The sequence below is a fragment of the Penicillium hordei genome (assembly GCF_028827395.1).
Source record: "Penicillium hordei strain IBT 12815 chromosome Unknown utg000001l_segment0_segment0, whole genome shotgun sequence".
NCBI classification, from domain to species: domain Eukaryota; kingdom Fungi; phylum Ascomycota; class Eurotiomycetes; order Eurotiales; family Aspergillaceae; genus Penicillium; species Penicillium hordei.
In genome coordinates this window covers 7,517,370-7,542,061 of record NW_026623142.1, presented here as the reverse complement: position 1 = coordinate 7,542,061, position 24,692 = coordinate 7,517,370, and the positions used below count along the sequence as shown (strand labels likewise).

The window sequence follows — 24,692 nt, the reverse complement described above, 5'->3', positions numbered from 1 at the left end:
GTATCTTCGGTTGTTTTACGTTCGTTTTGAGATTTTTGTTGGTTATACATTTTAATCTAGAGTACATTCATACATTCATGATTAATAATTTCAAATTTAATATGGTTCAATTGCTTTTGACGGTGCTATAAGTTAAGTTGCACCCTCGGGAATGGATGAGAGAAAGAGCGTAGGAACAGATTATTGTATTAACATTAGTTCGATACATGACCAGACCATGTCTGGCATTATCAAGAAATCCTGGCATATAAACAGGGTCGGGCATATGTTCATCAAATCAACCAAGTGGGGTATCACTTTCATTTAGGAAACGGAAACTCGACCGCGTGCGTATCATATCTTGCAAGTTGTGCAAGTGTCATTGGTAAAACGAATCCTCAGGGTATGGACACACCCATCTAGACAGCGGCATCGGCGGTGGCGGGAGTGGTCGTATTGCCAGTAGGATTAGCATCAACACTAGTCATCTCGGGGGCAGCATCGTCGCGGTGGTTCTTCGCGTTGCGGCGTGAGTTCTTCAGGTCTAGGATGGCGAAGGTGTTTGTAACAACGAAAGTAGCCCTGTTTAGAACAATGTATTAGAGAATGTATGTGTGCATTAATACTTGGACATTCGTTATTACCATTGGATAGCCCCGACGACAATCAAGGCCTGGAGGGCGTGACAGCTGGCGTAGTGACATGCGCCAGGCGAAGGAATCATGACAGCCAAGGCGATCCAGCCGCTGAGCCAGAGGCCACCGGTGAGCAGCTCGATGAGAGGAATGGCGATCTCATGTGAGAAGCGAGGGAAGCGTAGGGGTGCGAGGCCCAAGTATGGGACTGCGATGGCTGTTGTCCAGCAGCCGTTGAAGAGCATGTAGTAGACTACATTTGAGTAGGACCATTTGTCGTACAGAGAGGCGATTTCTAGATAGAGTTAGCGTTGTCCTGATAGACGTCATGCACCGTAAAACAAACCATATGCAGTAAGACCAATTGTGGCTAGGGACAGGATAGCCTGCACGATTCGCAATGGGTAGATCCAGGACAGCATTCTGAATGTGGGAACGGTTCTTTTTTTGCTGGGTAATTACGTATACAGGTCGGTATATGTAATGTCTTTTTGACAGGGGTATAGAGGAAAAGTTTAGACAACGAGATCTACGGTAATAGGGGAGTACCATAGGCCTTTATACTCTCGTGAGAGACGGCCCATAGGGCGTCTAGCTTGTGCTCCACACGTCATGGTGTTATAACTCGGGAAAGAATATGCATTGGAGAAGATTAGCAAGACTTAGGCTGGATGAAGGGTGGAGTCTCGGACCAGGGACTGAAAAGTTTGACGCAGGATCATTCTGATAGACCCTGGGGGTTTCCAAGTTAGGGTTTGGTGTCGAGTAGCTCGACTTCCCCGCCTTTGGATCATCTCCTTCCTCCATACATCTGACCATATTAGTCTTCAAGATGAAAAGCGCATTCATCTTGTACTTTCCTATACCCTTAAGGATTCAATATGTCATTTCAAAAACACACTCAATGCACTTGACGGCCCTCCCGTTCCGAATATGCCCTAAGCATCATATGTTAGGTTGCCGCACGGCGCTAGCCTTGTCGATCTCACATGAAAGCCTCGGCCAAGCAAATAACTCCGGCCATGCTGATCCAAAATCACCCATGCTGGTTTTTTCGGTTTCCAGTATGCTGCCAAGAAGGTGGTTTACCTTGTTGTGCTAGTGCCGTGCTTGTTTGGTGCGGATCAACTGGGACATTTCAACCTCGGCATGTCGATCGTCGGACTTCCCGTATACAGTACGACCCCAGATAGTTAAATATGACAAGCAAATGAGGTAATCGTACTTCTGCCACTTGTGCTTACACATTCCAGAATAGCAGAATTCATCAGTTGAAAATCCAAATACGATTGGAGAATTTCGATGCATATGTACAAAAAAAGGAAAACGAATCTCTCCTATCTTACAGAGCGCATGCCATCAGTCCCGTGAAATAAGAGCCTTCACAGCATCCACAATCCCGATAGACTTCTCGTCGGCAGGTTCAATCGATGACCGCGCTGCTTCAGACTCCTTGGGTGGCGCCGGTTTATTCCCGACCTCCTTAGCCGCAGCCTCAATAGAAGCGTGACGCTCCCTCCACTCACGATCCTCCTTATCACGAATCTCCAGCTCGCGCAACCACGCGTCACGCTTTTCTTGCTTCTTCCGAACTTCCACGGCCTGGTCGAATTCCCGGCGCTGTTGCCGTTCCGTCTTGAAGTACATTCCACCGGCGACTAGCGCGACTAGTGTGAAGGCTTGTGCGTAGATACGGGCGCGGAACATTCGGTTCATTTCAACCGAGTCGCCGGATTTCATCGACCGGTAGGCGCGGTAGAGGGCATAACATGTTGCGGCGCATCCTATGGTAGTATGTATTAGTTTGTTTAATATTCGGAAGGAAATCCCGAGGGAGAACGTGAGGCCGTGTGCTAGGGGGATTTCGTACCAAGTGGAACGAGCGGCTCTTCTTTGAGGCGCCGTGTGAATTTTTCGACGCCGGTCTCTTCTGTAAATTGACTGTAGGACGTCGAGGGTTAGCAGATGAGCCTTCCATTTTCTCCGCGGAATTTCCGGTGCTGCTTGCGGGATATGCGGATAATGTGTGATACATACGGGTTTCCCTCGTCAAAAGACGAAGGCACGGGTTCCCGATTCATCGTGAAGTTGATCGTGGTCGGGTATGATGACAGTGGTCGTGCGGAGTCCAATCGCGTCCACGGGATGCGGAGGTTTTGAGTCGGGGATATTTGGTCGACGCTTATAAACGGGTTGTGTAGTGGCAAGGATTAAATTCGGCGAGGAATTGCAAATTTTCGATGTTGGAATAGACTCCTCAAGATGCTGGGGCGCACAGGGTCGAGCTGTGGTATGACGCCAAGTTTTCAAACATATCGGGTTATGTAACCCCTCCTGGGCTGGAGAGTACTACATCTAGGACTGTCTTTACCACGCTACAAGGACATTAGGCTTTATATTTTTTTTTTCTTAAATCCTTCTATTCATAAGTGTTTTTATTTTATGATTGGCCTAAAATGAAATAGAATAAAAAACGCAAAACAAGTACAATTAGCCCCTCATTGTTGACCGCTATCTACTATGGACGTCCTACCTGTACCTATACCTCCAGGGCTGCTACCCAACGTTCTCTTCAGTTATTTAGTCTAAGGGTTACACAATTTCACATCTGTGTGAAAATTTAATATTTACTTTGATCTCATATACTTTATTTCATCCCTTCAACACTCCTAAATCCCCCAAATCAAGCTTTATTTAGGGCTAGCAGTCGGGGTTGATGACATAAGGTTCTCCGATCACCGGTCCCGCCTCTGCAAGAAAAAAGAGTCACAGTTTAGAATTTGCCGACTTGTCAAGTTCTTTCTCATCAAAATTGGGATTGATTGTCTCCATCGTTTGGCAGAAATCAACCTGAACGTATCATGTCTGACGAGACTTCCAACGGCGTCACGACGCCCGTCACCCCCAAGATGAGTGGGCTTGCGTTGACCGAGTATACCGCCGCTCCGACGCCGCCCTCTGAACGCGAGCAGAGAACCCCCGGCTTGCCTCCTAATTGGGGAATCCCTGAAGCCTTCCTGCTTCCCAACGGCTACCCAGATGTAATTCAAGCTTTGCAATTCCCACAGATTTTCAAATTCTAACATTGCCCCGCAATTCTAGTATCTCCGGTTGATTTTGACGTCACGAGTTTACGATGTTATTGAAGAGAGCCCTCTTACCCATGCTGTCAACCTGAGTGCCCGGCTGAAAAGCCGGGTCCTTCTCAAGCGTGAGGATCTGCTTCCAGTGTTCAGCTTCAAGCTCCGTGGTGCATACAACAAGATGGCTCATTTGAACAATGAGCAGCGTTGGAAGGGCGTTATTGCTTGCTCTGCTGGTGAGTCTAGACCTGATAGATGAGACAAGCTGGAAGTGATTCTTACTCACTCAATATAGGAAACCACGCTCAAGGTGTGGCCTTTTCTGCCCGCAAGCTGAGAATCCCCGCTACCATCGTGATGCCCTCCGGCACCCCGGCCATTAAACACCTGAACGTTGCTCGCTTGGGAGGCAGTGTGGTTCTTCACGGAATGGACTTTGATGCTGCCAAGGATGAGGCCCACCGATTGGAGAAGCAGCATAGTCTGACAAACATCCCACCGTTCGACGACCCTTATGTTATTGCTGGTCAAGGTACCATCGGTATGGAGCTTTTACGCCAGGCAAACTTGGACAAGCTCGAGGCAGTCTTCTGCGCTGTTGGTGGAGGTGGTCTGATTGCCGGCATTGGAGTTTACCTCAAGCGCATCGCACCCCAGGTGAAGGTCATCGGTGTCGAGGCTTACGATGCTAACGCTATGGCTCAGTCCCTCGATGCGGGTAACCGAGTCTTCCTCAAGGAGGTTGGCCTCTTTGCGGACGGTGCAGCAGTCAAGTCTGTTGGTGAGGAAACTTGGCGTCTTAGCCGCGAGGTCATCGACGATGTCATCCAGGTGTCCACCGACGAGACCTGCGCGGCCATCAAGGACGCTTTCGAGGATACCCGGTCCATCGTCGAGCCCGCCGGCGCTCTCGCTCTTGCCGGACTCAAGAAGTACATTGCCAAGAACCCCAGCCCTGACCCCAACCGCGAGCTCATTGCCATTACCTCCGGTGCCAACATGGACTTCGATCGTCTCCGGTTTGTTGCCGAGCGCGCTGCCCTTGGCGAGAAGAAGGAGGCACTCCTTAGCGTGAAGATCCCCGAGAAGCCCGGTGCATTCGCCAAACTCGTTGAGGTTGTTCTGCCCCACGCTGTTACCGCGTTCAACTACCGCTATGCCCGCGAAGACTCGGCCGATGTGCTGATGGGTATCTCGCTATCTGCCTCTACTGGCCGCGAAGACCTGGCCAAGATCATGGCAGAGCTAGAGAAGGGCGGCATGAGCTGCCGGGACTTGAGTGATGATGAACTTGCCAAGCGTCATGTGCGCTTCCTCGTCGGCGGCCGCTGCGAGGTCGCCGATGAGCGTATCTTCATGTTCGAGTTCCCCGAGCGTCCAGGTGCTCTCGCAAAGTTCCTCACCACCCTCCGTCCTGAACAGAACATCTCTTTGTTCCATTACCGCAACTATGGCGGTGATGTGGGCAAGGTTCTGGCTGGAATCCAGTGCCCGTCGCCTGAGAAGGAGGACTTGGAGGCATTCCTTCGGGATCTGGGCTATCCGTTTAGTGAGCACACTGACTCTCCCACTTACAAGACCTTCTTGCGCTCTTAGAATCGCAAAAGAAGAGATGGTGGGTAACGAGAAGATTCATTATTCATAGCTTGTTGTGGTTTAAGCGGTTTAAGGTCCAGGCCTAGTTTTGTCTCTTGTTTGGCGTTTGGTTCATTTTGTTAGACCCTCTGTATCATAGGTCATATAGTCTGCTTTCGGGGTCCTTACCACATACTTGCATAGGTACAAATATCCTCAAATGTCGGTTGCATTCGTGCACAATTACTGTCTTGACGATCAGATCTTCATTTCGGCCCAGCAGATATATTCCGGCTAGCATCCCTAAACAATCTCAATAAACAAAACCGACTTGTCTATCGAATCTCTAAATAAATACATACGCACTTTCGCACTATCTTCCTGTTTCCCATGCCCTTATACTTGTAGTGCAAACCCGACCAATCACAGCGGCCACCCCCTCGGCCCACCGGCGATACAGAAGCTCCGGCCAACATCTGCGATCGCAACACGAGAGAACCTTTGGAGCCAAACATCAACCTCGCACCGCACCCCAATACCTCTTGTTCTTCATAAGGTGATACTCGAGGCGCAGCCTCCAATTGATCACCTTCTGTGGGGATAGACCAAATCCGAAAACTGCCACCATGTTCTCCCTCCGCTCCGTCTTCGGTGCCTCCTCCGGGGCTCTCCGCCAATTCCTCCCCTCTGTGACTACCCGGACCGCTTCATTACGGCCTTTCTCGCACATGATTCGCAACAGCCTAACGAGGCTCCGTGCACAAGCAAATTCCGGCAATGCTGTGGCTGTGGCAAATGGATCTGCTAGACAGGTGGAGCAGGTTCGGGGAATGAAGACTCGGTCTTCTGTGAAGAGACTGTGCGATGGCTGCAAGGTATGATATGACATATTGAATATGTTCATGTTGGAATGGTTAGGAAATTATGTTTACCTAATACTAACTACTGAACAGCCCGTTCACCGCAAAGGCCGTGTCTACATCATCTGGTGAGTTGTGATTACCCTATGCCATCGAAGGCTGTGCTTGAGACCGTTCAGTTTTAACATGTTGTTTCGTTGTTCTTTTAGCTCGAAGAACCCCAAGCACAAGCAACGGCAGGGGAAATAGAGTCGTCGCTTTTCGTCAATTTCTCCGACAGCGTGCATCGCTTTATCCTTCCGCGGCAGCCTTTACTCGAACAATCTGAGATATTGGCAATATTTCCAGGCATACAAATGTGCACTCGATACCCAGGCCGTCTTTAAATCTCTTGGATACACGACTTGTCGTCGCGGAACTCGGATCTGCGGCATACTTTTGCATTCTTGTTTCAAAACCAGACAGTGGTTGGGTACCACGGCGCTTGTGTATTTTTCTTGTATATTAGTGTGGCAATCAAGTTTATTAGGTCTTCATGTTTCAATTCAACTCATATCATGATCTCCAGTCCTGTCTTTATTGTTCTGCCAGTATCTATGGATATACGCGCAGTTTGCTCCAAACAATGGCTTGACACCATACTCAAGCCCTCAAACAACCAAGATATCGCCGATTTCAATGTTGATATCTCATTTTATAGTTATCCATCCACCCAATGGTAATCTCCCGGCTCTGATGGGTCGATGTAAATAATCACGTGACGCGTTCCTGGCTTCCCCGAACTTTTTTTTCGGGGAGCCAACTAAACATTCAATTTCGCGTTGATCATATCAATTCTGGTGTGGTTGGATCATCACCATGCGGTCTCCTTCTCTTGCACGGTTACAATCCCGCGCAGTGTCTGGTTTGACCAGATCAGCTCGTTTCCAACCCCAGACTCTTCTGCGCCAACGATGCGCTTCTACGGCCGCGTTCCGGTCCGCCGCTGTTACGCCGGCTTATCAGTCGAAGTTGGGACAATGGGACCAGCGCCGAAATGCCTCTGCTGTTGCTTCTGCGGTGTAAGGATTCTCGTCGGACCGATCCCTTTTATTTTACTCTTTCTAATGTTGTTATTAGTCTTGAGGCTGCTAAGGCCGACCCGGCGAGTCTGTCCCAAGCCGCCATTATCGACAGTCTCGATCCGGTCGAGGCCGCTCGTCTTAACATGTGTCGTAACATCGGTATTGCGGTACGTAATATATCCCGATTGCCTCGTTCCTGCTTTTTGTTCTTGTCTAATGAAGTCTTCCTGCACAGGCCCATATCGACAGCGGTAAAACCACCTGTACCGAGCGAGTTCTTTTCTACACTGGTCGTATCAAGGCTATCCACGAGGTCCGCGGGCGTGACAGCGTCGGTGCCAAGATGGACTCCATGGACTTGGAACGTGAGAAGGGTATTACCATCCAGTCCGCGGCCACTTTCTGTGACTGGGTTAAGAAGGATAAGGAGGGTGTTGACCAGAAGTACCACCTTAACTTGATTGATACCCCCGGTCACATTGATTTCACCATCGAGGTCGAGAGAGCGCTGCGCGTTCTGGACGGCGCTGTCATGATTCTGTGTGCTGTCTCAGGTGTCCAGTCCCAAACGATTACCGTCGATCGCCAAATGCGCCGCTACAACGTTCCTCGTATCTCATTCGTGAACAAGATGGACCGTATGGGTGCTAACCCCTTCAAGGCGGTTGACCAGATCAACACTAAGCTTAAGATCCCCGCCGCTGCTGTTCAGGTCCCCATCGGTGCCGAGGATGAGTTCGAGGGTGTCGTTGATTTGATCCGCATGAAGGCTCTATACAACGTTGGCGAGAGTGGTGAGGAGATCATGGAGAAGGATGAAATTCCCGAGAAGGTCAAGGCCATTGCCGAGGAGCGTCGCACCATGCTCATTGAGACTCTTGCCGATGTCGACGATGAGATCGCGGAGATGTTCTTGGAAGAGGTCATTCCCAGCGAGGATCAGATCAGAGCCGCCATCCGCCGTGCTACTATTGGCTTGAAGTTCACCCCTGTCTTCATGGGATCTGCTTTGGCTAACAAGTCAGTTCAGCCCATGCTAGACGGTGTTGTTGACTTCCTTCCCAACCCCGCTGAGGTTGAGAACCTGGCCCTTGACCAGAAGCGTGACGAAGCGTCTGTCAAGCTTGTCCCCTATAACTCTCTTCCCTTTGTTGGTCTGGCCTTCAAGCTGGAAGAGAGCAACTTCGGTCAATTGACCTACATCCGCGTCTACCAGGGTACTCTCCGCAAGGGCGCCAACGTCTTCAACGCTCGCAACAGCAAAAAGGTCAAGGTTCCCCGTATCGTCCGCATGCACTCCAACGACATGGAAGAAGTCAGCGAGATCGGCGCTGGTGAGATCTGTGCCGTGTTCGGTATTGAGTGTGCATCTGGTGACACCTTCACGGATGGAACTCTCGGCTACAGCATGTCCTCCATGTTCGTTCCCGAGCCCGTCATTTCGCTCTCTATCAAGCCCAAGCAGAGCAAGGACGGTGCCAACTTCTCCAAGGCCATGGCCCGCTTCCAGAGAGAGGACCCAACCTTCCGAGTATCCTACGATAGCGAAAGTGACCAGACCATTATCTCCGGAATGGGTGAACTCCACCTTGACATCTACGTCGAGCGTATGCGTCGTGAGTACCGGGTCGATTGCGAGACCGGTCAACCCCAGGTCGCCTACCGTGAAACCATTGGCAACCGCGTTGAGTTCGACCACCTGCTCAAGAAGCAGTCCGGTGGACCTGGTGAATTCGCCCGTGTTATGGGATTCATGGAGCCTACCGGTGTCCTCGAGGAGAACAAGTTCGAGCAGCAGGTTATTGGAGGCAGCATTTCGGAGAAGTTCCTGTACGCTTGCGAGAAGGGTTTCAACCTCTCTTGTGACAAGGGTCCTCTGATCGGCCACAAGGTTCTCGGCACTCGCATGGTCATCAACGACGGTGCCACCCACATGACTGATTCTTCCGAAATGTCCTTCAAGAACGCCACCCAGCAGGCGTTCCGCAAGGCTTTCGCAGAAAGTCAGCCCTCTGTTCTGGAGCCTCTGATGAAGACGGTCGTGACCGCTCCCACTGAGTTCCAGGGTGATGTCATCGGCCTGCTGAACAAGCGCGGTGCCACTATCAACGACACCGAGACCGGTGTTGACGAGTTCACTGTCTACGCTGACTGCAGTCTGAACGGCATGTTCGGCTTCAGTAGTAACCTGCGTGCCGCTACTCAGGGCAAGGGTGAATACACCATGGAGTTCAGCCACTACGAAAAGGCTCCTCCTCACATGCAGTATGTTTTAACCGGAATTACTTCTCTGAATACAGTGTCCATTGCTAACCGGCTTCTCTTACAGAAAGGAACTCATTGCCAAGTACCTGAAGGCCCAGGCCGACAGACACAAGAAATAAACGATAAAATATGTAATAAACCCCCACCCACTCCGACTACTCTAACAACCCAAGCCAGGCAGTGCCTGGCATTGGCTCTTGTTGGAGCTCAGAAGCAGCATATTTTGCTTTCAATCCCTGCTGCTTCTTCCATCATCAACAACTCCCCCCTGTACTATTTACGCATGGCACTATATCACATTGTGACTTTCTGGGACCTGTATTTCAAGATCAAGATACTACTTTCTACTCTCCTGTCTGAACAAATACATTATTCTTTCAATATATTTTTCTTTAAATTGTTCTTTCGAGCGTTGTACATTTAAAGAATCCAGTTCATGAGACAAGAATATATCCAACACAAAAACAAAACAAAGGACCAGTGTTATCGTTGCAAACCATTATTGGGATAAAAAGGTCTCGAACACCAGGACCAAAATATATACCCTGCCAAATTCCCAAGTTCGTATGTTCAAGATAGGCTTCCCGATACAACAGAAGACATGTATTGATTATTAATCCCGACAAGTATAGATTCAGAACTCTAGCCTAACCCTAATGTATCGACTCAACATCTCTCAGTCATTCAATCACCACGCTCTCGAGCCTGGCGCAAGTCCTCGACTCCTGCCTTTTTCTTTAGCTTAGGAGGGGGTGGGGGAACATTATAATGCCAAGGACTGTGAATATAAGCATAAACAGTGTCAGACGGACCAGGAGCATTTGGTTTATTGAGGTTAAGGGAAGGCTTTGAACGAGCTGCCGCAGACGAACGTAGGTCAGCCTTACCCTTTCCCTGTTCAATATTAGCATGTTCGCTTGGCACACAGTCCGCCCATCGGACTCTAAACTTCTTCTTCTCCGATGTGAAAGTCGACACACGCACAGATGAGGGGTTCGGGCTTGAGGGGCGTGAAAGGGGTGGGAGGGGGAGGGCTTTACGGGGAATAGCCTTGTCAGTGGGTAGGGTTGGGAGAGGCTTCCGAAGAATCATAGGAAGGGAAGGGAGGGGTTTATCCTGTGATGTGTTAGTCTGCTTGGATATATCTTCAATCCGATCGGCCCCAGATTCAGGGAGAGGGAGGTCCTTAGAGAAATCATTCTTGTGGAGATTGAATCTGCGGAACGCCTGGATGATGAGAATATCTTCCTCACTCACACCGGTGAACAAGGGGGCCAGATCTTCGTCTGGATACTGATCATCGTCTAACTTGTCCATGAGGTCTTCAATCTCCGGGGCGCTAAGCGCACTCATGAAGAGGGGCCATCTCGGATCAGCAGGCGGCGGTGTAGGGATGCGATGTGGAAGCTCCTTCCTGGTAATAGCGGAGCTTCCAGCAACACTCTTTCTCTGAAGAGCTGGTGGATTCTGGTGGGTGTCTTCGGAATAGACGGCGACATTATCCCAGACGGGGGTTCCTGCTTCGTCTCGGATTTGGTAGAATGCCAACAGACGACGAGCGATGTGTAGCTGGGTTTGTTCATCCCGAACCATCATAGTCAGTAAGTAATCCAGATGAAAGTCTTGTTCGTACAAGACTGTCACGAGGAATGCACCAATGGCGTCGCCGGGGATCTTGTCCTGAATCCATGTCCTCAAGCATCTCCTCAAGTAATAGATGGCCTGGAGGTCCCAGGAAATGAGAAGGCGGCGTTCCTGAACGGCAAGCATGGTGTCGGCTGGTCTGTCCTCCAAGAATGTCTGGAAGAGGCCATCTAGTTGCCACCGGCTGGTGCTGGCCTCCTTGTAGAAGCGGCTTAGATGGGGTTGTACTGGGCTGGAGGAGTTAGTGGGAAACTGGTTACCTGTTGGGGACATTTTCGGTGTATAAGATGAGCGATATATTGTGAAAAAATGTACCTGAGGGAGGATCGGTATGTTTCTTGAAAGAAATGCTGCGTGTCAAAATATGTGAGAGTTGATTGAACCTAACGGAGATCTCCAGGTATTTATGCTTCTTGTTCCTTTCTATATAGTGAAGGTGCCATTGTTTAAGCATAGGCAAGAGAAAGAGAATAAAGAGGTGCGTATGCCTGCACACTTTCAAGTCTTTGGATCAAAGAAGATATTGGTCTGAAATATCCAAAGAGTAAAATAACAGCGCCAAACAAAGAAGAGCGAATCGTTTTATTCCAAAGGGTTCGAGTCATTCATTGTCGACCCCGGTTGCTTGCAGGGGAATATCATCTTGTATTATGCCCATGTCACCTCCCGCGGGCTGAAAGGCAAGCAGTGGACAGGTGCCATCAAAGACGCGAATGAGCATTGTTTGAATGCAAAGAAATGCATTGGAACAGAGACGGGACAGGTGAATTATGTACAAAAGGTGAAGACAAAATATTATGTGGATCACTTGAAATAGATGTAACGCTCCATTAAATCATAATATGGTGAAGTAGAAAAGAAGACAGCGGGTATAACAAGCTCACTGCAAGGGTATATGCACGCCAATAGAGGCGATGGAGTTAAAAATCAGTAATGTAAATAGCAAAGCCCCCCAAGGTAGTGGGGAAAAGAAAGAATCAAGAAGAGATATGCACATGGAGTCTGTAATCAAAGCCACAAGACCCATCGGATACCAGTGAAAGCACCCCGGAAGACACCACGCACAAGCTTGAAACCCATGACAATAAGCCACACCCACCACAGCATAGCAACCAAGGCCCATTCCAAAACCATGAACCCAGTGCGACGGATCCACCGCAATCGACGGCGACGCTTACGAAGGCCTTTGTCAAGGGCATCACTCAATTGCTTAACAGCAAGTGTGCTGGTGGTGTTGAGCTGGACACATAAATCCTCGGCGTCATTTGCCGTGGCTCGGACGCGAGGAGCCAGAGAATTGTTGATTAGGTTTTCCAGGTTCCTCAGCTGGGATCGGAGAGGCAATGAGGTGGAGGTGGAGAATTGATGCATGGATTGTTGGAACGATTGTTGGGTGTGCTCGAAACGCTGGAGGAGGCATTGAGCAGCGAGGTCGAACTCGCTGGCCCGCGTCACTCGTGGAACAGATGCACCAGGGCCCAAGGAGTTTTGAAGCCAGTTAGGAGCTTGTTCACGGGGAGGGTGGGCTCGGCGAGTAATCTCTCGCGCTTTAATCCCCGATGACAATAGAAGAGCCCGTGTGCGCTCTACTTCGGGCTTACCAGGTACGCCAGTGTCAATCAAGGTGTGGATACTGCGCCCAGATATACTCCAGGCGCGACTGGCACCTGAAAGACCTGTGCGTCTTCCCTCCGGGGAAAGCCCTGGTGATGCTCGAGCGTTGGCGAGCCCAGTGACAGGAGGCCGTGTTAAGCTGAAAGGGACGGAAGGGTCTTTAATCTCGTGGTGCTTTGTCCGTCCCGTGTACATAGAAGGGCTGAAATCAAGCGTTTTGGCGCGTGGCAGCGAGAACTTCTTGGGAGAATCACGAGAACCATAATTTCTTGGAGAGGAAACTCGTTCGCGAGGACTGCTGAAATCAGTCATCTCTGCTGCTTCACTTCGTTCGTCTTGCCGCAGGGGTGATGTGAAGGTCGGCAGAGAGGGAATGAAGTTCCGGGATGAGTTCTTCTCGGAATTTCTGCGAGTCAGTCGCCCAGGCTCATCCGTAAATGTTGGCAGGCGCCGCAGAAGGCCTTTGGAGCCAGACTTTTTGTCGCCTCTAGATTCTTCATCAGAATCGCTATCATCTGATGCAAAAGTTGTGGCGGACGATGATTTCCGAGATTCAGGATCTGCGTCTTTCTTCAGGATGAGATCTCCGACCTTAGAGACCTCATTGCCCACGATTTCTGCTATGCGACCTGGTCCCTTAAATATTCCTCGTAGCTTTGATTCGGGAAGATGGGGCCCTTTACGGGACCGATGTCCATCTACCCGATTGCCTTCCTGCGTGCCTTGATCATCATTATAGGATGACGATACAACGTCAGGAAGAGGACTCGGCTCGAGCTTGGACGCACCCTCCGTCTGTGCAGGCGCCGTCAGATTTCGCTGACGCAAAGTATCAGGTTCCGGCAATTCATCTTCACGCTCTCGCTCTGCGTGTTTGCTCTTGCTGCGCTCGTGGCGTGAAACAATTTTATGACGGAGACCCTTCTTTGCGGGCGAGGGAGACCGACTTGATGGGGGTGACAGGTTTACTGCTATACTCGGGAAGTAGCCAACGCGAGTGGGAGAGTTAGGCGCAGTGCTATCCATGCCTTCCAGGGACATACGGGGATCGTGCCGGTCATCAAGACTGCCTGCCGACGAGAAAGAACCTTTTCTGTGCTTGCGGGATTGCTTCGTGTTGACCGATAACGGCTCGGTTGGTTGTGGTGTCCTTCCCCGACCATATTCATCGTTACGAACAGCCGGAGATTTGGCGCGGGATGTCCGAGATCCGGAGTGTGCGTGTTCCACGAATCGTTGAACATGGTCGCGGATATTCTCACGAGACATGCGAGGCTTTTCATCGACGGAAGGGCGGGTATCTGAGCTTGAAGAGCTCGAGACGCTGCCCGAACGCATTTTGACATGATCCCATCGTGACGGCTTTCGTTTGCTGGAAGCACTACGACTGCGTAAGCTGTGTGAATGACTTCGAAATTTGTGCTTGTGCCGCCCGCGGCGAACACTCTTAAATTCTTGCGCCAATGCAGGGTGAGAGCTGGACACAGAAGTGTGCGGTGACGAACGTGCCTCCCTAGGATCTGCCACTTCAACCGGAAGGCGCTGTTGCTTATGAGGCGTCCCAAAGTTGTCGCTTGTGTCCATGCTAACTAGTTTGGTAGAATCGGGGTAGAGTTTAAAGCCATCCTTGTCGACTACCTTCGTCTTGTTGACACCATATTCCAGCCAGGCGGCATCGGCCAGAAGCTCTGCTGGCGAGGTCTTCCAATCAAGACGTGGTCGACGGGCCTTCATGCTGCTGGTTCGGCTGACTCGCCGCAAGCTTGATCCCGGAGAGGTAGGCATCATATCTATATCTTCATGTTCCCCCACAGATACATGGCGACGACCTTGTTGGAAAGGTGGCAGCTTTAAGCAATCTAGCGGGTCGTACTCTCTTTGGCTGTATTTTTGCTCGACCTCATTGATCCATTGGTGGACTCTTTCAACGTCATGCCATCCTTCTGCGGCTAGATCGATGGTGCATTTCTCACGATATCTGACTTTCCGGTTGCGAATCATTTGAAGCGGGTTATAGCCACGGTAGGGTTTCCGTGGTGTAAACTCAGCGTCACCCTTGACTGCATCTCGAAGAGGTGGCAATGAAGGCAGGAGGCGCATATATTCATGAAATAAATCAAAATGAGTGCGTGCTCTCTCAGCACGAGCCAAAGTGCTTTCGGAGAATTCATAGGCCCTGTGATCCTCAATCGCGGATCGAGGCAACAAATCCACAACAGATGATCGCTCTAAGCTCGGCAGTGTCCCCTGTGACAAACGATTACCGGAGACTTGAGTAAAATTGCGATACGGCGAATCGCGCTGGAAGTTCCTCGCTCGTGGGGAATACGCATAGTCGTCTACTGTGGGAACAGCAGGTTGCGAGACAGATATTGGTCTTCGGCTCTCGGAGCCTGGGGGTATTCCAGAAGCTGTCCTTCTCCGAGATTCATTAAGGTTCAAGGCTAGGTTGACGATCTGGATCGAATCCCTATCGAGCCCAGGAGTTGAATGTGTCACATTGTCTTCTTGTACCTCGGGCTGTGAGGAGCTTCCGGAGGGCTGTCTACCAGGAGGCGTAGGAGCCTGCGGAGCACCGATCGGAACTGAACCCGCATCCTCTGGCATCGCTTCGGATTCACGGTGCTTATGCCGGCTCCATGGAAATCTAGAGCGTTTCTTGGGGACCACGATATCCGGTTCGGGAACGCTGCGCTTCGGCTGGGGAGGTTCTGACGGGACAGGGCGGTGCAGGCTAACTTTGGTGCTTCGCTGGCGAGGTAACGAGTCGAGCAAGAAGCCACTTGAGCTTTGGGTCCTCCGCTGGCCCGGTGTTCTTCGATCTCCATCACGGGAACCGCTGCCCAGTGTAGTACCTTCCAACTCCCCGCTTGCTCGGTCGTCGTTCTGTCGGGGCGGGGTCTGGCGAAATGAGCCCCCATCGGATCGGAGCAAAGACGGTGCAGTTCCCGAGGATCGGTCTTGTATATCCGCCGGAGACATTGAAGATCGTACAAGGGGCTTGTTCGGTTGTTGCGACATCGCTGCGAGAAGGGCAACAATGCTAGATGACAACGTTCGAGACAAAGACAGGCATACTTTGGGCAGAAACAAGCATAGGTGCGATCAGTCAAGTTGGCAAGGGTTTCAAACACTAGTGCAATTAAAGACAATGTTGCATGATTAGCCTGCAAGACGTAACATTATCCCCAGTGTAGATCAGACTGCGCGTCAGTCAAGGTTACGTAATCACTTTATTTGCAGCCACCTGCGCACGAAACCCTGGAGGACTTGAGCATCAAACTTATTAGGCATTGAATTTAGGATCAAAAGATGCATTGAGATCTAGAGTACAGGTGCTACATGCTGCACACCTTAGACGAGTCAATAGACACGGGAAAGTTCTAGCATTTGGGTCTAAAGCACAAGTACAACTAAAGGTACAGTTCCTGTAAAAGACGAGGATATACAGGGGAAAATGAATTCAGCTTCGCTCAAAATATGCGCTTACTCAACCCGCAAGCACTGCAGACGGGCCTCGGCCTCGATGACCTGTTAAAAGGAAAGTTGTTAGTGAATTTGTTGCCAATTGCCCAACCGGAAGGGCGAACAAAAACTTACTTCGAGAGCCTGTCTGACTTCGAGAACCTTGCGAACATCACCCAGCCAGTCCTTGCTCAGAATCTTAGCCCAGCCCTGGAGGGTGTTCATTTCACGAGCGGCAGCGTCAACATCGCCCTGCTGCAGCAAACTCTCAGTGCGCACGAGAATGCTCTCGACATCATCACCCTCGGACAAAGCATCCTTCTTGAACATAACTTTGCTCAGAACAAGGCTAGCAGCGTGGCTGGCCACACCGGCATCCTCGGGCAGCAGGCTAGCTTTGCGGACTTCACTTGCAACTCGGCGGAAACGCTCGAAGATCTGGGTAGTGGAGGGGATACCACGTTGGTAAGCGGTGGGGTTGATAGATGCGATGGCAGCCTCAACGACGGAATCACCAGCAGCAAGCTCCTTCACGGCCACAAGCTCACGGATAAACGGACGGGGGGTTTCGGCACGCTCGACCACAGTGCGAACTGCGTCCAGGGCGACCTGCAGCTGCTGAGTCTTGAGATTGGTATCGATAACATCGCTCCACCCAGCAGTCAGCTTCTCAAGCTCATTAATGTCGGCTGTGAGCTCAGTCAACTTGCTCAAACGACCCTCACGCTCGCGTTCGACCAGGCCCTTGACCTCGTGAACATACTTGCGGTTGAGCTCGATCGCCTGCTCAACAAGCTCATTCTGAAGACGCTGTTCAGCAAGCTCCTGAGCGTGGCGAAGCTCGGTGTTGACCTTCTGCTGGTATGCGTGGGCGAGCTTCTCGCGCTCGGCCTCGAACTCTTCACGGAATGAAGCAACATCAGTGGAGCGCACTTCCTCAAATTGGCGCATCAATTCACGTGCAGACTCATCAAAAGTAGCATGTAGTTTGTTAAGCTCTTCCTGGGCAGTGTTGCGAGCTTCGCTACGGATAGCAGCGATCTTCTCGGCAATCTTCTCCAGCTCGCCCTTGGCCTTGGCGACAGGTGCAGAGTATTTGCTGGAGTTTTCATCGGCACTAATGACGGTAACGATGTCGTTGAAGGTCTTAACTAGATCCTGGACAACACCGTCGTCACCATCCCGCAACTGGAGCAATTCAATGGTGCTGGCAGCAACAGCAGGTTCTCTAGGCTCATCCAGTGAGACGGGTTTCTTCGCCTCGGACTCGGACTCAGACTTAGTTTCCTTGGAGCTGTGCTTCGTGGCCGTGTCTTCCTTGGCCTTGATCACGGTAGCGCTCCGATCCTCGGGCTTGGCGGCCGCGGGCTTGATTTGGCTCTCGTGAGCTGCCTTCTTAGCATCAGCGTCGGCCTTCTCTTCTTCAGCAAGCTTCCAAGACAGGCCGCTCTTGCCAGGGATTGTGACGGGCTTTCCCTCTTCTCGGGGTGCAGCCGGGAGACGGTTTTGGTGTCTCAGGGCGTTGGGGAAGCGGCGGTAGAAGTCGCGCTCCTCGAAGTAAAGAACGGATTCTTCACCGTAGGGAATGTACTCGGTAAAGAAATCGTGGAAGTTATCAGACTTCAAGGCCAGGAAGATGCTGCCACCGTAGGCAAAGCCGGATGTGAGGATCAGATAAATCAAGAACCGACGGAAACGACCGGATTTGCGAGGAGCAGCTGCCGGAGGCGAGGGAGGAAGCTTAGATTCTGCAAAAAATATCGCATTAGGACATGTGGGCTAGGCCGCAATGGTAATTGATGAACGAGGGGGTCGTCATACCTTGTTCAGCGGCCTTCAAGATGGTCTCGGGAGGGACACTGGATTCGGAGGAAGGGGAGGCTGGTGTCGGACCACCGGTAGTAGGGGGCTTAGAATCGGCGAAGAATCGCTACGCGTGGTGATTGTGAGTATGAAGAGACAAGAAGCTTAGGGATATGGTTCTCTTTACCTGACCTGCCAGCCGGTTGCTTGCACCGGCTCTGGACAGCCATTGCGATGGAATCCGTTGGCGGACAGGGTTTGACAGCAATTGCCGACCCGGAGCAATCGAGGAGCGCAGCATGACGAGCCGCACAATCGCCGAAATTAGTGGCTAAAGGTGATCAGAAAGATGGATGAGTAGGAAAACGGGAACTTGTTGCTCAGTTGCGATCCGCCCCGATAATCCTGCGGGCGGTCAGAGTGGCTTTGCGCGCCATTTCATGCCCACTTCCGTACATACTGACATTAGAAGTATACATATCTAGCTGGGCTTTGGATTCAGTGTAATGAAAGATAAAATAGCCTTGGCCTATAACATGGGGGCATCCTTTCGCGGATATTAACCACTGGTTAAATGTTTGGGGGAGAGGGGGGGGGGTGTGGTTCAGTTCTAAACATCAACCGAGGAATATATCGACACGAGCAACACTTATAGATTCAAAAAACAAAGTAACAAGACATCTACATTTCCTGGCTGTATTCGGAATCAAGGTATATAGAGTTGATGTGCCTATGTATTTTGGTTTTCCTACGCCACTAACATATTGTAGGTCTCCACTGTACATACAGGTGAGGAAAATGTATTATTTGAGCATAACTAAGAATTCTGAGAGAGGCAAGGGTAACGGGAATATCAAGACTTCAGCCCAAGACATTGGACGAAAGGAAAAAAAAACAGCAGATGCAGACGCCAGGTGAGAAGGAACAAGGAGTACAGAAGGAATAGCACCATCAAAGCACCGACAGATCCAGCTGCAGCATGTCTAAAGCCAAATTCCATGTAGGCCTATGGAAGTTAAATCCTTCTGCCAACAGGGGACTTGTGAGGCCACGTTTGAGCAGGCTGAGCAAGGACAAAAGAAGCAAAGAAAAATCCGAGAGGGTTAGATTGATCATGAACCGAGAGTCTATCCCTCGGCTCCGTAGCGAGTAGGGAATGGTGCCAGGGTCCGATCAAATGACATTGGCGAAATCATAGAAAGTCAGAGAGTTATACCACCGTTAAACGATGCTGGGATGTGTAGCCTGCGCCTTCTCTCAAACGGTGGGGGAGACGAAGGCGCACTGGCTAAGAGGGAGTATGATCGGGTAATTGTTTAACAATTGCACGCACCGGCACCCTGGGTTCCAGGGGCCTCTGGTCGCAAGTCAACGCCGGGTCGAGGGGTCGCCCGCAAGTTCCGGGGACCGGCCTGATCCAGAGGTAGTTTCTTGGCGATGGCGGTGAATAGTTCCTTGACGTTCGTCGAGGACTTGGCAGAGGTTTCGAAGAAAAGCAGGCCCGCTTCACGTGCGTAGGCCTCGGCGTCGGCCTCTTGGATTGCTCGCTTATCAGGGCTCTCTGTGACAAGATCAAGCTTGTTACCTGCCAGGGCGATCACAATGTTCTCATTCGCTTGGCGCTGGAGTTCCTTTACCCATGATTTGGCTTTGTCCAGCGACGACTATGTGGTAGTTTCATGAACATTAGCTTCTATACTGGCGATGAAATGAAAGATATGATGCAGGACTGGACCTTACAGCTTGGGTGATGTCATAGACAACCACAGCGCAGTTGGCATTGCGATAGTACATGGGAGCCAACGACTTATAACGCTCCTGGCCGGCGGTATCCCAGATTTCGAACTTGACTGTGGTGGTATCATCGAGGGAGATGGTCTGTGTCAGGAAAGCGGCTCCGATCGTCGACTCGCGATAATCATCGAATTGGTCCTGAACCATGAGATTAGCATTTTATTATTCCATGTACGTTCGGCTCGCCGCGGGAAGTAATGTGGCAATCGCCGAAGACTCACTTTAACGAATCTGAGGACTAGCGAACTCTGGAAGATAGCGGTCAAGTCAGCGGCTGATAAAGAAGATCGCAAATGGTATCCCAAACCTTTCCGACAGCGGACTCTCCTATAAGCACAGCATGTCAGTCATATATTCAAAGTTGAACAAAAAGCAGAGCAACATCAGAACATACCAAGAAGGACGAGCTTGAACTGAGCAAATCTTGCGCCCGGGCGGGCTCCTGCTGCTTGCCTGGAAGCCATGATCAGGAGAGAGAATGGAGGGTGTGGGAGCGAGGGTAGGAAGGAAGATGAAAGGGTCAAGGGACTGAGATATATGATTCAAGGTCTTAAGACCGGTAGGAGAGTAAAGAAACCGTAAGATCCAAAGGGTATGGAGCACAAAGATTTAAAGATTCAAGACACTTCAACTCGTAGTTTAAGGCAGACAGGAATAGATGACGGAAGGCCCAGCCACAGGAGCAGCGGGGCGGTGTGGCTGCGTACTGACCACAGTGGCCCGCTGTAACTTTGTACCTTCCCGTGTCTGTTTGGAGACTCGGGAGACTTGAATTTACTTATGTCTCTTCATTTTCATATTTTCTTGTAATCAACTCATATCACTCATTTCAGGAGGTCCTGTTTCTAAACTATGACTCCTCCTATTCTCCCGTTTCGGGATATCAACCTACACGCGTCGCCCTCCCACTATGCCTTTACTTCGCCATCATCACGCCAGGCACCCACTCTAGTAGTCGACCGACCAACTGGTGATTTACGCTTGAACGATGGCCCCCTTCCAGGTGCCAAGCGCATTTCAAGTATTGCTGGAATTCTTGGAATCCTCAAGTTGAAGCTTGGTAATTGCGCTCGCAATAGAAACTCAGGAGGTTGCGCTGACGCTCGCAGATAAATACATCATTGTTATCACCAAAGCTCAGCCCATGGGACGGTTGCGCGGCCATATGGTTTACAAAGTTGCCGGAACAGAATTCCTCCCCATGCGAGAACGGCCGCTACACGACACCGACGAAGATGCCTATCTTACAGTGGTGAAAGACCTACTTCGAAGGGGACCCATGTACTTCTCCTACTCCCTCGATATCACCAATAATTTCCAGCGACAGTCACAAAATGCCCCTAATGTACCGATGTGGAAGAGTGCAGACGACCGCTTCTTCTGGAATCGCTTCATTCAATCCGATCTGATCAACTTTAGCCTTGGAACAAATGACACAAGTGGAATTCGCTATGGTCCCCAACCAGGGGCTGACCCATATATCTTGCCAGTGATGTTCGGCATGATGCGCATTACTCCTGCCCGAGTGAAGTCAACATCCTTCACCTTCGCGCTTATCACCCGGCGATCTAGACACCGGGCCGGAACAAGATACTTCTCTCGCGGAATCGACGAGCAAGGCAATGTTTCAAACTACAACGAGACCGAGCAGATTGTGATCTTGAATGACTCGACCGGTGGACTATCCGGGTTTGGTGGAGGCCAATCAATGACCAGTGGCAAAGCTGGACAAGACCTTCAAGTCTACTCTTTTGTCCAAACTCGAGGTAGTGTCCCCGTGTTTTGGGCTGAAGTTAACGATCTCAAATACACACCGAAGCTTCAGGTCCGTGAAGTTGAGACTTCCGTCGAAGCTGCGCGGAAGCATTTCGCCGAACAGATCCGCATCTATGGAGAAAATTACATGGTCAATCTCGTGAACCAGAAAGGGAGGGAGGAGAATGTCAAGCGCGCATATGAGCAGCTGGTTCGCACATTAGTTACTTCCACATCTGAAAGCACCGAGGCTGATGAGCGCACCCCTGAAAAGATGCATGTTTTGGAACCAGGGCTCCAGCAGAAAGAGATGGACCGCCTGCATTATGTGTACTTTGATTTCCACAATGAGACCAAGGGCCTCAAATGGCATCGCGCAGAGTTGCTCATGGGCCGCCTGAACGATGGGCTGACCCAGGGTGGTTATTTCCGCGGAGTGGAGAGTCCCGGTGCTGCTGGTGGCCAGTTGGATACTCGTTCTACGCAAACGAGCGTTGTCCGAACAAATTGTATGGATTGCCTGGACCGCACTAATGTAGTGCAGAGCATGCTCGGCCGCTGGGCGGTTACACGGCAGCTTATGGATGCAGGCGTTCTCCATCCCGGAGAGACTGCCAACGATGACCAGGAGTTTGAAAACCTGTTCCGGAATATCTGGGCAGACAACGCAGATGTTGTCTCCAAGTCTTATTCCGGTACTGGTGCCCTGAAGACTGATTTCACTCGGACTGGTAAGCGTACGCGGGCCGGCATGCTGCAAGACTTGAACAACTCCATTACGCGATATGTACGCAACAACTTTATGGACGGCCCTCGACAAGATGGGTTCGATGTATTTTTGGGCACATATCTCCCATCGGACTCAACATTTGCGAACATCCAGCTATTCCTTGACCAACGACCACTTGTCATCCAGTCAGTTCCATATGTTCTCGCTGCTAGTGTGTTCATGGTTTTGGTAGCGCTTTTCACACGGCGATTGCCCGATGCCGCTGTCTGGCCACTTCGCTTGTTCACGATCTTCTGGTTGTTGGTGGCGGTCTACTGTTTCCGTTTCGTGCATGGCCACGGCATGCTCTATGTAAGCTCATTACCGTCCTTAACAAACCCAAAGTATGTCCCACTGACCCTGTTTTCTATAGGTGAATTGGCCCAAGCTGAACACGCCGGTCGCTGGCGCTGAGGGATATCAGGATGCTCTCATCAAAGCACGCTCGGATCCTATCATCGGTAATTGGCTTCCTGCCAGACGACACCAGCGTGGTATTAGCAATGCCCGTCTCGTCTTTTTGGAAGAGGGCAAGACGAGGATTGAGTAAATGTCTCACTCCGGCGTTCTTCGGCTATTTCTTTTTACCCTTTGTTCTCATCTTCTGTATACTCCATGGCTGTATGTTTTATTACCATTCTTTTCACCACTACAGGCCCGCCGGCATTTTCCTTTCTGTTCCTTGCCCCTTCAATTCGATTCTAATCGTCTTTCCCCTTTGTTTGATACACTGTTTCCTGGCTCGGAACCACCACGAGGGTTTCTAGCTGTATGCTGCTGCCATGGGTTTTAAAATCGGTCCCCATCGTCTTTGCTGCTCGGATTCTCCCTCGCAGTTCCCTTAGCCAGTACATGAACACTTTAGAAGACCTACATCCATATTCAAATTTACTTATTAGGAAGTTGCATATCTTTCTAAATAAGTTTTAAAGCACCGCACGACCCTTGTTTGTGTGTGTTCTTCATTTCCCTTTGGAAGCGATGCTCACTTCTAAAGCAATTGGGCTATTTTGACACCCGATGGAGCTCAACATATGCCATTATAGCACAGAAACCTTAACTACGGAGAGCTTCAACAATTTGTTCGCATCTACCCAAACGCCCACGTCCTTTGAATTGCCCATCATGAGCGGTCGATTCTTCACCAAGTAGCCAATGTTCTCTAGCAGTGCGAGATCATGCTGACTCTGTGCCAGAACCAAACCCAATAAATTTGCGAGGAAGAGGGATGGTGATCTTTCTTTACTAACTGGCTTGCCTCCGGGATCCGCGATTGATGCTCTACTGTATATTTTATTTCCGTTTTGAAGCAGCGTCATTTATTCAGTGAGATTCTATGAAACAGAAAATGCTATCGAACACCCCACCACGGAACCATGGCTTAGCCTGTTTCTCAGCATGAAGAATAATTTTATGTCCCATATCGACACACATTTCAATAAGGTGGTCATCATAATTATCAGCCTGCTGGCATGGCCACAACACCAACTGCGTACCAACATCCAAAGCGATACGGAATGCAAGTTCATCAGTCACTGGACCATAACCGTGCATGAATGAGGAAATCATTTTTGGGCCAGCCTGGAAGGAGTTGAAGACCGTGAGGAGATAGATGCCAGACAACATCTGGCCAACATCAGAAGCTATTGAACCAATGCGTGACAATTCCCAGTCAATTACACAAAGTGAGATGGGACAGGAACCGACTGTTAGAGGCCCATCCGAGATAAGAACACTTGAACCATGCAAAGTCAATACATAGAAGCACATTGTCATAATCGAAGACTCACTTTCGACAGTCAAAATCGCCATGTATCAGCTGGCCTTCTCCGGTCGCCATTTCGGTCTCGAGTCGTTGCGCTAACTCCTCGAAAACAGGAATACTTTCCTGAAGTATCGCTGGAAACCTAGTGATGGCCTCCTTCAAGCGACCGTAGGTTATGTTATATTTCATTTCAGCCATTTTGGAGTTTCCTTTCATCTTCGTGCGCAGTGAGCTTTGCTCTGGAGCAGCGCCCCATTCGTGAAATCGTCTCATCCATTGTCCTAATGATAATCCGAATCTGTGGATTGCAACTTCACCAAGGTCGTGCGAAGTGAGATATGATTGGAGTTGAGTAGATCCTGCGAAATTCGACAGAACCACGGTGTCACATTGTGTCAAATAGTCGTGAAAAAAGGGTGTAGTCACGGAATCATCCATCAAATTTGTTCGAGGAAGCGCGTTTAGGGCTCTAAGCATGAGAGCTTCATAGTGCTGAGAACATGAGTATGTAAGGCAAGTTTTATTGACAAACAACCTACAACGCGAGATATAGCAAAGTCCCAAGCCGAATTGGCAGCAACATAAGGCTCAGCATGTTTAAGAATTATCTCGGCGGTCGGTG

General features: G+C 50.3%; 11 protein-coding genes across 11 annotated transcripts; 4 read left to right on the top strand and 7 right to left on the bottom strand.

Moving 5' to 3' along the window:
* Nucleotides 1–398: 398 nt before the first annotated feature.
* On the bottom strand, nt 399–1,036 carry N7537_002846 (MARVEL domain-containing protein; the record flags this gene model as incomplete). Its single annotated transcript, XM_056893904.1, has 3 exons — nt 399–561; nt 624–909; nt 961–1,036. 3 exons carry the CDS (start codon nt 1,034–1,036, stop codon nt 399–401), a joined length of 525 nt encoding a protein of 174 aa, XP_056758899.1.
* Nucleotides 1,037–1,973: 937 nt separating this feature from the next.
* On the bottom strand, nt 1,974–2,695 carry rcf1 (respiratory supercomplex assembly factor RCF1; the record flags this gene model as incomplete). The annotated part of the gene is made up of 3 exons (XM_056893903.1): nt 1,974–2,398; nt 2,485–2,555; nt 2,652–2,695. 3 exons carry the CDS (start codon nt 2,693–2,695, stop codon nt 1,974–1,976), a joined length of 540 nt encoding a protein of 179 aa, XP_056758898.1.
* A 780-nt stretch (nt 2,696–3,475) lies between these two features.
* On the top strand, nt 3,476–5,293 carry N7537_002844 (threonine dehydratase, biosynthetic; the record flags this gene model as incomplete). The annotated part of the gene is made up of 3 exons (XM_056893902.1): nt 3,476–3,655; nt 3,717–3,933; nt 3,993–5,293. The coding sequence occupies 3 exons, from the start codon at nt 3,476–3,478 to the stop codon at nt 5,291–5,293; spliced, it is 1,698 nt and encodes a 565-aa protein (XP_056758897.1).
* A 605-nt stretch (nt 5,294–5,898) lies between these two features.
* On the top strand, nt 5,899–6,381 carry N7537_002843 (50S ribosomal protein L36; the record flags this gene model as incomplete). Its single annotated transcript, XM_056893901.1, has 3 exons — nt 5,899–6,147; nt 6,226–6,260; nt 6,342–6,381. 3 exons carry the CDS (start codon nt 5,899–5,901, stop codon nt 6,379–6,381), a joined length of 324 nt encoding a protein of 107 aa, XP_056758896.1.
* Nucleotides 6,382–6,990: 609 nt separating this feature from the next.
* On the top strand, nt 6,991–9,580 carry N7537_002842 (elongation factor G; the record flags this gene model as incomplete). Its single annotated transcript, XM_056893900.1, has 4 exons — nt 6,991–7,193; nt 7,252–7,363; nt 7,432–9,461; nt 9,526–9,580. 4 exons carry the CDS (start codon nt 6,991–6,993, stop codon nt 9,578–9,580), a joined length of 2,400 nt encoding a protein of 799 aa, XP_056758895.1.
* A 565-nt stretch (nt 9,581–10,145) lies between these two features.
* Nucleotides 10,146–11,378, bottom strand: N7537_002841 (uncharacterized protein; the record flags this gene model as incomplete). Its single annotated transcript, XM_056893899.1, has 1 exon — nt 10,146–11,378. One exon carries the CDS (start codon nt 11,376–11,378, stop codon nt 10,146–10,148), a length of 1,233 nt encoding a protein of 410 aa, XP_056758894.1.
* Nucleotides 11,379–12,113: 735 nt separating this feature from the next.
* N7537_002840 (uncharacterized protein) lies at nt 12,114–15,740 on the bottom strand (the record flags this gene model as incomplete). Its single annotated transcript, XM_056893898.1, has 1 exon — nt 12,114–15,740. The coding sequence occupies one exon, from the start codon at nt 15,738–15,740 to the stop codon at nt 12,114–12,116; it is 3,627 nt and encodes a 1,208-aa protein (XP_056758893.1).
* Nucleotides 15,741–16,205: 465 nt separating this feature from the next.
* Nucleotides 16,206–18,288, bottom strand: N7537_002839 (MICOS complex subunit MIC60; the record flags this gene model as incomplete). Its single annotated transcript, XM_056893897.1, has 4 exons — nt 16,206–16,250; nt 16,320–17,932; nt 18,006–18,114; nt 18,175–18,288. The coding sequence occupies 4 exons, from the start codon at nt 18,286–18,288 to the stop codon at nt 16,206–16,208; spliced, it is 1,881 nt and encodes a 626-aa protein (XP_056758892.1).
* A 1,015-nt stretch (nt 18,289–19,303) lies between these two features.
* Nucleotides 19,304–20,245, bottom strand: N7537_002838 (Rab family GTPase; the record flags this gene model as incomplete). The annotated part of the gene is made up of 5 exons (XM_056893896.1): nt 19,304–19,651; nt 19,728–19,919; nt 20,003–20,029; nt 20,089–20,108; nt 20,176–20,245. The coding sequence occupies 5 exons, from the start codon at nt 20,243–20,245 to the stop codon at nt 19,304–19,306; spliced, it is 657 nt and encodes a 218-aa protein (XP_056758891.1).
* A 388-nt stretch (nt 20,246–20,633) lies between these two features.
* N7537_002837 (putative phosphoinositide phosphatase (Sac1)) lies at nt 20,634–22,855 on the top strand (the record flags this gene model as incomplete). The annotated part of the gene is made up of 3 exons (XM_056893895.1): nt 20,634–20,841; nt 20,891–22,617; nt 22,679–22,855. The coding sequence occupies 3 exons, from the start codon at nt 20,634–20,636 to the stop codon at nt 22,853–22,855; spliced, it is 2,112 nt and encodes a 703-aa protein (XP_056758890.1).
* Nucleotides 22,856–23,628: 773 nt separating this feature from the next.
* N7537_002836 (phosphotransferase family protein) lies at nt 23,629–24,268 on the bottom strand (the record flags this gene model as incomplete). The annotated part of the gene is made up of 2 exons (XM_056893894.1): nt 23,629–24,040; nt 24,096–24,268. The coding sequence occupies 2 exons, from the start codon at nt 24,266–24,268 to the stop codon at nt 23,629–23,631; spliced, it is 585 nt and encodes a 194-aa protein (XP_056758889.1).
* Between the last annotated feature and the right edge of the window lie 424 nt (nt 24,269–24,692).